Here is a 12,559-nt window from a genome sequence, read left to right on the forward strand (position 1 = left end):
AGCCCTTACTGGGCCACCTGATGCCAAAGAATGCCTCCAACAGACCCTAACTTTTGGAACACACTGACCAATCAACTGCCTGAGGCCAGATGGATTCACTCATACCCTTCACCCCAGTAGAAGCGGGCCGGGGGTCTACCCTCCCATGGCTCCAGCACCGGCCTTATCCCTGTGGAAGCAGGCTGGGAGCTCCATCAGCCCTTGGAACTGAGATTTGTGACCCATGAGTAACCATGGCAACAAGAAGCCAACCTCAAATGGAGCCCTTCTGGGCCTCTCTGAACTTAGAAGCCAAGGTGGACACAGGGAACTCTATCAGCGTGGAGACATCACTCCATCCAGAGCCCAGCACACTAAGGAGGTAGCTGCATCTACACTTTCATGAAACTTAAAGAGGTGTGAGGAAGTGGCACTAACTTCTAGATCTTTCCCTCACTATAGGTATTCTGTTGAATTTCCATCATTAAACAGAGACTTCTACCTCCTCATGGGCTCCCTGCTAAAATGCTAGTTCACCTAGAAAGGTAATGGCTGCTATTTTCAATTAACATCAAAACATAAATTAACTTCTGCCAAGACACGGTAATGGAGTAGAGGGCAGGACAGGGTAGGTAAGTATTAAGAAGAAGAAATGTAAGTGTGATGACATGGCGACTTTCCCAGGGGCCATCATCTGGAATGAAGGATTCTGCCCAAGGGGTCGGTCACGGGAAAGACCAGAGAGATGGAATTTTCTGGCTGCATAAACTCCAAGGGCAGAACCCTGCCCCCTTCCATCCATCAGAGAGCTGAACTGCCCCCCCCCCCCCAGTAAGCCCTCTCAGAACAGGAGGGGAACCCACAGGTAAGGGCCAGAATTGTCGTAGCTGGCAGAGATCTGAAGGATGATGGAGTCTGACTTCTCAATTTATAGATGGGGTCTGTCAGAGCCACTCTTCAGCACCAAGTGCTTAAGTCCAAGGATGGCTCTGAAACATCAGTCACTGTCTGGCCCGGAGAGGCAGTGTCACTTGACAAGGTTACACAGGAAATGACCAAGGTGGGACTAGGCCATTTCCCCTGCTGCAAGGACAAGGCTTAGGCAGAGCACCCACAAGAAGGTGGGAAAGGAAAGAGTCAGCTAACAGCAAGAAGAGAATAAACTTCCCTCTTTTGGGGGGCACACTAATAACCCCCCAAATAACTTTTTTTGTTTTCAAATGAAGAAGCCAGCTCAGCAAAGCTCAAAGGTAAATGAGAGGAACAATATTTAATGCAGATCAAGTTCAAAACCAGTGCCGCTCCATGGAAATATAATTCAGCTTGCTAGCTGTTGGAAAATAGGCGCCCTCACAAAACCACATCCTGGCACACAGAGCAAGGTTCTTCTGCATTTTTATCCTGGACCTTGTAAGAGAGGCTGTGTTTCATCTATCTGCCTCCTAGGAAGTTTCCATTAGGGGTGGTCTGGCTCAGAACAGGACCCCTGCACACCTTTACCCTCACCATGTGAGCTGAAGAACTTCAGACACAGCCAAGGAGTCCACGGATGAAGGCATCCCAGGAGCTGAGGTCCCTCGTAAGGAGGCCGGTTAGTGTGAACCTGGGCTCCGGTCTAGGGGTGCGCCTGCCGGGAAAGCAAGCGTGGGAACCAGTGTGCAGATTCAAGACTGGCGTCTTGTTCATGCACAAAGCCCAGTCCCTGCCAGAACTGCTCACATGAGCTGAGAGTCTAAACTTTAAACGAAGAGGGTATTGGCTCAGGTTTTTGGCCTCCTCCTCATTTTGGACAAAGGGAATTGGAACCAGACTCTAGTCCTGCGGGATCCACCAACTGTGTCATCTAGTCTTCACCACAAGGGGGCACTCCACCTAAGGAAAGCCTGAGGAGGGTTGAATGACTTGTCCGAGGTCACACAACTAGAAAGAGGCACAGCTAGGACTTGAGCCAGCACTTGCACCCCTCACCACCAGGCCAAGCTGTCTTTGCTATCCACAGCAAACTTTTCACTTGATAAGTGGGGATGCTGAGGCCCAGAGAGGTCAAGAAATTTCCCCAAGCTCACATGGTCAGTTGGTAACAGAGCTGAGACCGGGTAACGGAAACGAATCATTCTTGCTGGATTCTTGGGAGAATCATATACAAATGTGTGAGGGGGAGAGTGACGAAATTAGGGCAGAAGAAGGAGGTTAGGCTCCAAGAATGAAGAGCCCTGACTGAAGTGATGGGGCTTCAGAGGAGAATCCAGAGACCCCAGAAGACCCCAGCACCCAGGCAGCCCACCTGGCGCCCAGGTGATGACGTGGAACGAGACTTACTTCTTCTGCTTCTTCTCCAGCTCGTGGTTTCGGCTTTGCTGGCTCTCCAGCAGGAAGCGGGTGTCCTCCAGGTCGCAGGTCAGATGGTGGCACTTCCTCTTCAGCTGCTGGGCCATCTTCTTGACCCCCTCGTAAGCACTCTGCAGCTCCCCAAGCTGTGGGAGGAGCAGAATGAATTCGCCGGCTCTGTCGGTGCCAAACAGCCCCTACTTTCTAGTTCAAGCAGCTGCGCTGCCAGTGTGAGTGTAAAGGGACAAGAACAGGCACTGGGGACTGTGAAGGAGCTACTTCTCTGAGCTCCAGTTTGCTCGGGAATAAAATTGGGGCGGGGGGTGTCTAGCATTCTCTAAGGGTTTTTAATTTTCCTCAATAACCCTCCTGTCCGCGTGCACACAGATTCTTTACATGCCCTGCCTCGACTTGACACAGTCCCCTTGAGGACTATGTGTAACTGATATCCCATCAGCCGGTATAATACGGGGAGACGCGTGCGGGTTAGCCACGAAGCAGCCGGAACGGCACATGGAGAAAACCTGCCCAGGAAGCCCACGAGACAGGCTCTAAAGGTCAGGGCGGTAGCTGGCACTTGAGATGGGCTGCCTTACACAGGAACACACGCAGCTGGAAACAAACAGAAGAGCCACGGTGCTTGCATCTTCCTCCAGGAAACACCCTCCCAAATGTCCTAGTTTAGATCTGGGAGAGAGGGCAACTCAGCACACTTGCTTTGAAGAAATGGCCTCATTAAAGAATTGCTTTAAATAAGCAAAACACTGAGTTAATGAAGCCTGTAATTCCAAATTCAGTATTTGAAGGCAAATGGGATGTTTTCTTATATTCTGCTGCTCAGAAAAAGGTTGCAGTTTTATTACTTTTTAATGTAGCATGAATATCCCTCCTTCCTTGGGGAGGCTGACCCGACTTTATAATTTGTTATGAAAGAACAGGGCTGTTCCCCTGCGGCTGTCCCTCTCTGGTTATCTACGGCCGGGATGTCTCTTGAGGATCGTGATACAATGTCCATCTTGGAAGTGACCACTAAAACCACTGCCAGTGGGCCAGAGTGAAATCAAAACCCAGGTCTGTGCCTCATGTGGGTTTAGGGCTCAAATCGATACTTTGCACATCTTGCAAATATCTGAAATGCAGAATTTATTTAGCATAGCCATGGGGGCTGCTGCAGGAAAAAAAATGCAAAAGTGCTTCTTCTAGAGGAACACATCCGCAACCCTGTAAACATAGGACTCTATTTACAATCAATAAAAAGATTTTTTAAAAAATTTTAAATAGGATCAACTCAATAAAAAAAAATAGCTAAAGACATATAAAATCTCACCATGAGAGTCAGAAGCGAAAAAAGGAACATCTACAATGCAGACTACTTAGGGCTGGTGTGTGGGAGGAGCCTGTGGAAGAAGAGCTCACTATCAAAATTTACAAAACACACAGGCAAACAATTCCCAGCAGTAGTCAGCACAGCCTGCAATAACAGAACCATCTGAAAGAGATTCTGAAAGAGCCCTTGGCTGCGGTGTGGTTGAGGGGAGAGGCTGGAGGCAAGGAGACCAGTTAGGAGGCTGTTGCTCTGGTCTCGATGAGAGATGGAGGTGGCAGATTAGGAGAGAGGCAATGGGGATTGATACCATTTGACTATTTTAAGAGCATATTATAATCATTTTATAGATGAGAAATCTGAGACCCAAAAGGTAAGTGATTTCCACGAGGTCAAAGCAGAAAGGGAACTGGAACTCAGGTATCCCGAGTTCACGTTCATGTTCTTTAGTCCACAGTGTAGAACATTCACATGTAGAGAAACTATCGCCCATATCCCATACCGACCTGCATGTGTAATGTCAGTGGAGGTGGAGAAACACGAAACAGGTGATGCCCTCTCCTTTCCTGGGTTCATCCAACACCCTGAAGAGGGAGGTGAGACCCTGCCCGATCTCTGCCACTTTTGCAACCAAGACTATCTCCCCTGCTTACCTTCTGCTCCAGCTCGTTCCTAGACACCAACTCCGAGTCCAGCCTCTCCTCGGACTGCTGGAGACGCTTCCTGAGGAACTCGTTCTCCATCTGAGCACAGTCGAAGCGCATCTGCCACTCATCTGCTGTTTAACAGAGTCAGAGAGGCCAGGCCAGGAGGCTTCGTGAACAAGGGTGGTTCCCTCTTACGGTCTTAGCTCTTTGTGCACGATTTCACAGTGTTAATAGAATTCCTGAGGCTCAACCTCAGCCTTCAGATTAGGAAATCCCACTTTAAGTCCAAGCTTAAAGACCCCACTTCCTCCAGGCAGCCTGCCCTGACTACCTCCAGGTGTCCTACATTATTGACCACTCACTATTTTAAGCTTGGTCATTCTACACAAGTGTAGAAAAATTTCTTTTTTTTCCCCAAGGAAAGTCCATAATTGTTTAGAGTAAGGGAGCTGTTTTAGTCATTTTTGCGGGTTCTCCACACCCTCTAGAAGAGTCCCCTACACACAGACGTTCCCTGCCACATGGTAACACAAGTTCACCAACTGGAGTCATCCTACTGGCCTACTACACTGGGTGAAAGAATTTATAATTAGTGACTGTTGGTTGAATTAACTAACAAATCAATGAACAATAATGAAAGTGTCTATTAAATGCAGGGCAACAGAGACACTAGTCACAAGATGTCTCTATGTGATAACAGAACAATCCTTGATTTGGTAAAAAATCTAAAAAAAAATCATTTGCTGGTGTGATGAAAAGTGTTTGGCTGAACAGAACAGGCTACACTAGGTTGTGATATCTTTTGGCTGAACAATAGAGTAACGTCCTTTAAGGTAAGGGAGGTGTGGAAAGCATTGCACAAATGGACAGTTTAAGATAGAGACCCATCCATCCGTCCATCATCCATTGTTCCATCTACTCCCATCCATCCAAACACTCACTGAGTATACTACTCCACACCAGGCACAGGGATCATGAAATGAATAAGAAATTCTATCTTCCAGAAGCATCTACTTGTGAAGACAAACATAAAAAGTCAGCTTCAACATAGCATGGCCAGGACTCTCATAAAGGAACGTAAGGAAATCCAGAAGAGGACTCAGACTCATAAGGGCAGCACACTCTGTTCTGTTCATGATTGTGTCCACAGGACTTCCCACGATGCCTAGCATATCATAAACCCTCCATCACTTTCACTGGAGAGGTGGGTGGGCGGATGTTAGGGTGCACGGAGAGGTGGGTATGTGGATGGGCGGATGGATGGATGGACGGATGTATGGTTGGATGGATGATGGATGGTAGAACTGAGATCTTGTAGGAGGTGACCCCAACACGAATTCTCACATAACTAACTCAAACAGAAGGATCATATAATTGTAAGAAGTCAAAGCCTCTTCAAGTTTCCATCAAGGTAAATAATATCATCGTGGTAGGAGAGGAATCCTATCTCCCCACCAGGAAAAAAAAATCTCAAGTAGAAAGTAGCACACCTGCAAAAGGAAGGGGCAGCAGAAAGGATTTCTGCAGCGGCCTGTGTGCTCTGTGCTCCAGAGAGAGGGGTGTGAGTGGCCACAGGAACAGACGAGGAGACTTCTCCATTCCTCAAGGCTGCTTCCCACCTCTGGCCTCCCTCTCCATGGCCCCATTCTTCACCAGCACGTATAAATGAGCCCTTCATTCTCCAGTCACATCTTTCCTGGGTTTCTCTGACCTCCCCATTTACAATGTAAGTTTCTTGAGAGCAGGGCCCAACTAAAATTCCTCTATAAGCGCCCCCCAGAGTCCAGCTCAATGCTGGACGCATACCATAAAAGATTCTCTTTAAATACTTAACCATGTGTAGTGGGAAAACATATATTTTTAATAATTGCTACTCCAGCTCGGACCATAGAGGAGGCTGTGGTGGCACTGCAGTGGTGTGATTAAAATGTTTTATTGCTTCTTTCAACTTTCCTTTATTTTAGAAATCTTCTGCAATGAGTATGTATTACTTTCATAATGAAAAACAAAATATTTGTGGATCGGCTTCCTGGAATAAGCATCCCGAGCTGAAAGGCTGCACAGGGCTGTGACTAATGTGCTCGTGAGCTAAGCGCATCTCCCCTCTCGTCCGACTCCCGTATCTTTGCACAGGAAAACAAACAGCTGGGGAGTATCTTTCAGACATAAATCACAGTCAGGATGGAACCGGGGCTGACGTTCTTCTGGGAGAATCGTGGCAGTTCCGGGCAAACACGTTCCCCACTCCCTGTGTGGACCCTGCCTTGTTGGGTCTCCCGTATCTGAGAATCTCAGACTCCTCTGGATTAACCTCCCTGGTAAACGCCTGCTCCACGGGGAGCCAGGGGAAGAGGAGAACAAGAGTGCAACAGGAAGCAAACGTGCCCTGCCCGTCCTCCACCACCTCCTGACCTCGGCTCCTCTGAGTGTCCCTGACGTTTCTAGGCCATCGATTCTCTGGGGGCACTGAAGGAACGATGTCCATGGTTTATAGAGGCTGACAGACACGCTGGGAATCCTCCTCAGCTGACTCATTTAGACTGGGGAGAGGTGATGACAAAGATGCCATCGTGCCCATCCAGCCGCAAGATGTGTCTCCAGGTAACCGTCTAAGACGGGCACAACTAGGAACTCCTGGCTCCTCCGAGCACATCTCTCATTGGGCAATTCAGGGGTCCCCTCACCCTCTCTCCATTCTTTCAGTAACTGCTGAGTACGTGACACACTCTTAAATAGGAACAGGAGTAGTCCCTGCTCCACTATCAGTAATGTCAGAAATAATGATAACTAATAGCTATTCAGCTTTCTGTACAATGCATGTGGCTAAACCCCTTCCATTAATCATCTATGGCTACATCCATCTGAAACATGAGAAAACTGAGGCACAATCATTTCTTTGCCCAAAGCCACCCGTCTAATGAGCAACAGAGTCTAGAGTCAAATCCAGAAATGGGATTTTGTAGATTTCACTTGTTAACCACAGAACTGCCTTCCTCAAAGTTTATATTAAAAAGACTCATATAAATACAAGGGTGCCTTGCCCATCCCTAGAACCACCATTTCTAAACATCATTCTTTGCATTATTAGTAAACAGCACCTGTCACATTGATAATTTATTATGTGGGACGTTGCTGGATTATCTGTCTAATGCTTGCCTCTTCCACTGGACTATAAGCTCCGAGAAGGCAGGGGCTGTTCCTGTTTTCTGAGCCAATGTCTCGGTCCCTAATGTAGTGCCTAGAGCATCGTAAGTGCTCAGTCCACGTGAATGAATGAAAAATGAATGAATGAATGAATGAAATGAAAGGACAGCTTTTCCACCAGTGTCTAATCCCATGGGTCCCCATGGCTCACCTCCTCCAGTGTGACTCCTTTCCAAATCACTCAACTGAATTTTCTGCTGGGCTTCCTCCAACTGCTTCTCCACTTCTCCCAAATTCTTCTGTACTTGCTCATACTTGCTCTGGAAGAGAGGCCTCCAGGTTTCAAACTGGAGCTAGACAGAGGCCATCTCACCCAAGGTGCCTCCAAACCAGGACTGGCCACCTACCCCTGGCACAGTCTTCACCCAGGACACCTCCCAGGCCAAGACTTAGGAAAACTCAAACGTTCTCCAGAACTCTGAACAGGGGAGTCGGTAAGCCTGTGCCTCCCAGACGTGGGCAGAGGCGGGCGGGCCCAGCTCTCCCAGTCGCTCTGCTCAGCCACCCCACCCCCAGCGCTCCCAGCCACTCGCCTTTAATTCCTGGACCTCCCGGGAGGCCCGCAGCCGCTCTGCCCGCTCGCTCTCCAGCACCTGGCAGGCCACGTCCCCTTTGAAGCGCTCGTCGGCCAGCTCTGTGGTCAACTCAGCTATCTGGGATGGGGAGGGTTCAGGCAGGGTCACTCGCTGGGGCTGCCAACCCTTCTCCCCCCACACACTCCACAGGACCACCCTTGGACTAATCACTGGGTCTTATCACAGCAAGGCAACACTTCGGTGTAATCAGGTGGTTAAGAGCATGGATGTCGGGATGGTACTGGTCTTGGTGTGTTAAGAGTTCCTGGCCCAACACTCACTAGCTGTGCAACTCTGAACCAGGCAGGATGCCTCTCTGATGCTCAGTTTTCTCAACTTTAGTGGGGTGGGGATAACTGATAGAACTGTTTTAAAAATTAAGTGAGATAATCCACATAAAGCTTCACATGGTGCCCAGCACGTAGTGAGCGCCCATTTGAAAAAGTTATTCCGGTAGAAACTCTCCTTAGCCATTCTTCAGGGAGCCGTCTCACTGGACCAACAGGCTCCCTCAGTAAGACACACTCACAGGTGCCCACCTCCCAGGGATCCTCTCAGCCAGAAAACTCCTCCATGGTTCCCCGGGGGCACCTGCCTCCACCAGGTGACAGCCATGCTCACCTGGTATCGACTGTGTGCGCTCCCAACCTGTTTATGCCTTGTATACTTTTACCACTATTACTTATCCTATTAGCTGTTATGTAAACCTATACAATGTGACTGGGCAAAGAGTTTCCACGAAAACTAGGCTGAGTGCTTTGGAAGGTTCAGACACAAGTGAGTTGCTTCTTAAAATTCTCTCAAATTGGTGTAGGTGAAAAACTATAAAGAAAAAACTACAAGTAAAAATTCAGGCTTCTGCCTTCGAATTACTTTGCCTTTGCTCTGCTTTAAAGAAATCAAAACTGGAAGTCATGTAGTTGTGTGTTAGGGGTGTGGTTTAGAAAAGAAGTAGATCTTGAGTCAGAAACTCATCCTCAAAAGGCTTTGGTCCTACTTCAGTGAGTTGAGGTAGACATGTTCAAAGTTAAAAATAAAAATGTTACCTGGTGTACCCCCAAAAAAATAAAAAAATAAATAATAAAAAAAAAAGAAAAAAAAAGTTTACTTTTAAATGAATTCCCACTTGCATTGACTTTTTTTTCCCCCAAAATAAATGACCAACAAACACCAATTGGGTCATTGCTCCTGTGGTCTCATTGTTCCAAAATACGGCCTTCCAGGTTCAAGGATACACTGAAGAAAGTGAGGAGAGAAACACACGAGTGGACAGTTTACTACTAAGAGGCTCAGAAATGACCGTGCACAGAAGAAGAGGCCTCGTGAAACTGTGGCTATCCCTTATGTGAGGCAGTGGTTAAAGTCCAGAGGGAGGGAAGGGAGAGAAAAAAATAGAGGCAAGGTGCGGGGTTCAAGTTCAGACACAATAAATAACACACTATGAGACCTTGGACGAGCCGGTTTCTCTCTGGGGCAAGGGTCACCTGAGCTACAAAATGCCTTGAACTAGGTGACGTCTACTGTCCTCCTGGCGATCCCATTCTATGCCATAAGTCTCGCATATAAAGGTGGCAAAACACCACACCCTCCCGTCAGACCCCCTGCGTGGTCCTGAGGGGCAGAGGTGGGGTGCTCTCACACAGACTCCAGGGGCCATTCCAAGTGGAATCCAGCCCCCATCAACATTATCAGTTCACGGGCAGCCTCAAAAACCACTCAGCTGTTCCAGGAAGAAGGAGGACGAAGATGCATATGTTCTGACATTAAAAAAATCCCCAAGTCATATGGCCAAGGGGAAAAAAAGCAAAGTTGCAGAATAGAACATTTGGCATGTTTCCATTTTTGTTTGTACTTGCACAGAAAAAGGCGCTCCCAAGCTGTGAATAGGGATTTCTTCCCCCCACCCCACCCCACCCCCCTTTGAAGGATGGACTCACGGAGAACTTCAATTTCCTTGTGATGCATTTCTGTACTGGTGACTTTTTAAACCGCTTTTGTAATCAGAAAAACACAACACACAATAAATATGTTTTTAAAATAGTCTAAAAAACAAATTGAGCTGGGGCTGCCCTGTCCATTCTGTGCTCCCAACCTTTCTCCCTCCTCCAGCCCATCCGCGTCCCTCCCATCTTGCTGGTAGCACCAGTGGCCACTCAGGCCAGAATGCCTATTTCAACAGAAGAAGAAAAAAACGTGGCTCAAGGGCAGTGTTCTGAAGTCACACAGCAAGCAAGCAGCAGAGCATGGAAACGAACCCAGGTCCCTCACATCCAAGTACCAACCTCCAGCGAAAGGAGGAGGGGCTCTCCCCCGTGTTCCTGGCCGTCTCTGGGTGGGGCTTCCTTTGCTATTCCTTGCACTGTCCTCCCTAAAGTATTCATTGCAATGACCTCGGACAGCTGTTTAAATGCAAATCCCAGGATACTGAGATCCCCCAAACCAAAGTCTCTGAGATGGGACCCAGGAATCTGAATTTCAACACACGCCAGGGTGAATCTTCAGCACCACAAAGTTTAAGAATCACTGCCGTAGAAATCGCTAGGATCGCCTCGTAATTTTGGCCTCACTTGGCTTTAGATGGGTTAGATTTGCCTATGGGTACGCAAAGGCATTCAAGCTGGAAAAGAGATTACTTGCAGTGGGTGCCCACCACAGGCCAGGAGCGCCCCAGATCACGTCCCTAAACACGCCCGCATCCCTGAGATCAGCACTGATCCCAAACACCACGACTGTGTTCTCTCCGCCTTAGCCAATTAGCGTGAAATTTAATTTGTGCTAATCGGCCTGAGCAAAGGGAGCACAAACTTAATTTAAATGCATTAACTTTGAGTTCCACAGACCCCCAGTCTGGAGACCAGAGGACAATCAGTCCTTTCAAATTGGGGAAACAACAGCCGCTCTTCTCACAGACAGTAGCCCCTGACCTTCCCCTGTCCCCACAAAGCCCTCTCCCTTCGCACATTTTGGGGTATGGGGGCTTTGGCCTTGAGGTGAGGGGTGGGCACCATGCCCAGAGCTATTAGGTGAGTGCAAAATGAAGGCCACGTTAATGAGAGGAGAGCCTGGTCTGCAAAGCCAGAAGGGTCCTTGCAGATGGCTCCGGGACCAATTAACCAGAAATTAGTCTGGAAACCTCTCTGGATCCAGCACTCGGCCGAATCATCAGAAAACCTCTTTCCACTTAGGGACGACGACTCCCAGGGTCTGCCAGAGACAGGGAGCAGAAATGAGCTAATCTGCTGTGCATTTTGCAGAGTCAAACAGAAACAGTATGTCCTGCACGCTGACACCATGTGCACTTTGGGGCAACAGTGGGTAACGGGGATCTGAAGGACGTTAAGTGACGAGCACACATGGGGTCCCCTGCGCTGTCCCTGTCACCTACCCTTCAGGATGCGAGCACCCCTGCCCTCAAAGACTCCACTGTCGAGTTGGGGAGAGAAGAAAAGCACATGTGGGGCACCCACGTGTCTTGGCCCAACGCTGCCCTGGGCTTTTATATTCAAGGACTCTTAGACCCCAAATCACATGTCCTGTAGAGAGCAAACAGCGCCCTTTCCCTCTTCCCCTGTACTTTTCAATTTAACTGAAAGGATTTGTTCATAATAAGCCCTTGAATGAGAGATAGTTCACTCATCCGCCGCTGAGGACAGACGTACTTATTGAGCTCTGGGCACAAACGCCTTATAAGGAGGGTATTTTTGTCGTTCCCTTTTCACAGAACGAGGAACAGAGGCACGGAGAGGTGAAATGATTTGTTCAAATCAGAGCTGATGAGTCTTGGAGGGAGTCCTGGCTGGACCTCTGTCCCGCGTCCACCGTCCATCCCCTGCCCCCCAGCCCCTGGGGGTCAGCAGAGCAGGAGTTGTCATCCTCGGGGAGCGAACGTGGAAGAGCCAGTGGCTTTGGGTCGACAGCCTGATAAGACCTGGACCCCAACCACCCTGCGAGGCCGTGGCCAAAGGGAGTCTTGTCAACCCCCAGTGGAGGGAAGGCCCCATCCCCATCAACCCGAGTGGCTAAAACAGAAAAGGGGGAAAAAAACCAGAAGAGAGAAGAGAGAGAGGACAGAAAATGAATCGACAGGTGAAGGGCAGCCTGACTGCAGGGCCAGCCGGGGTCGGGGTGGAGGGGATGCTGTTTGTCGGTCAAGAGGAAGCAGGTCTTAAGGCACCTGCCCCTAAAGCTGCCCCAGTCATCAGGGACAATTCAGGACAAATCTCTGGCTCAGTGGCAGGCTCCGGGGGTCCCCAGAGAGGCACGTGGACATCAGTTCAGGCACCGCTGTGTGTATTTCTATTCCCAGCTGGAGATACCACCTGCTCGTAAGTAATAGTAATACCTTAGTCATAATCACCACCACACCCAGTGCGGACGGCAGGCCCGGCACGGGCTAAGCCACAGAATCCTCACAGCAGCACGGACAGGCAGGTGCTGACGGCTCCAGACGGCAGATGAGGCCCAGGATGTAGGCGGCCGAGGACACCCAGCCGTCCAGAGGT

General features: G+C 49.0%; 1 protein-coding gene across 1 annotated transcript in view; it reads right to left on the reverse strand.

Moving 5' to 3' along the window:
• The window catches only part of MYO18B (myosin XVIIIB), a 220,234-nt gene that overhangs the window by 107,314 nt on the left and 100,361 nt on the right, over positions 1-12,559 (reverse strand). The window contains exons 25-28 of the mRNA XM_057746688.1: positions 8,016-8,135; positions 7,634-7,742; positions 4,285-4,409; positions 2,299-2,453 (exon numbers count right to left, since the gene is read on the reverse strand). Of these exons, the coding sequence (XP_057602671.1) occupies positions 2,299-2,453; positions 4,285-4,409; positions 7,634-7,742; positions 8,016-8,135 (509 nt within the window). The remainder of the gene's footprint in view (positions 1-2,298; positions 2,454-4,284; positions 4,410-7,633; positions 7,743-8,015; positions 8,136-12,559) is intronic.

This window comes from Hippopotamus amphibius, chromosome 8 (assembly GCF_030028045.1).
Source record: "Hippopotamus amphibius kiboko isolate mHipAmp2 chromosome 8, mHipAmp2.hap2, whole genome shotgun sequence".
Classification (NCBI taxonomy): domain Eukaryota; kingdom Metazoa; phylum Chordata; class Mammalia; order Artiodactyla; family Hippopotamidae; genus Hippopotamus; species Hippopotamus amphibius.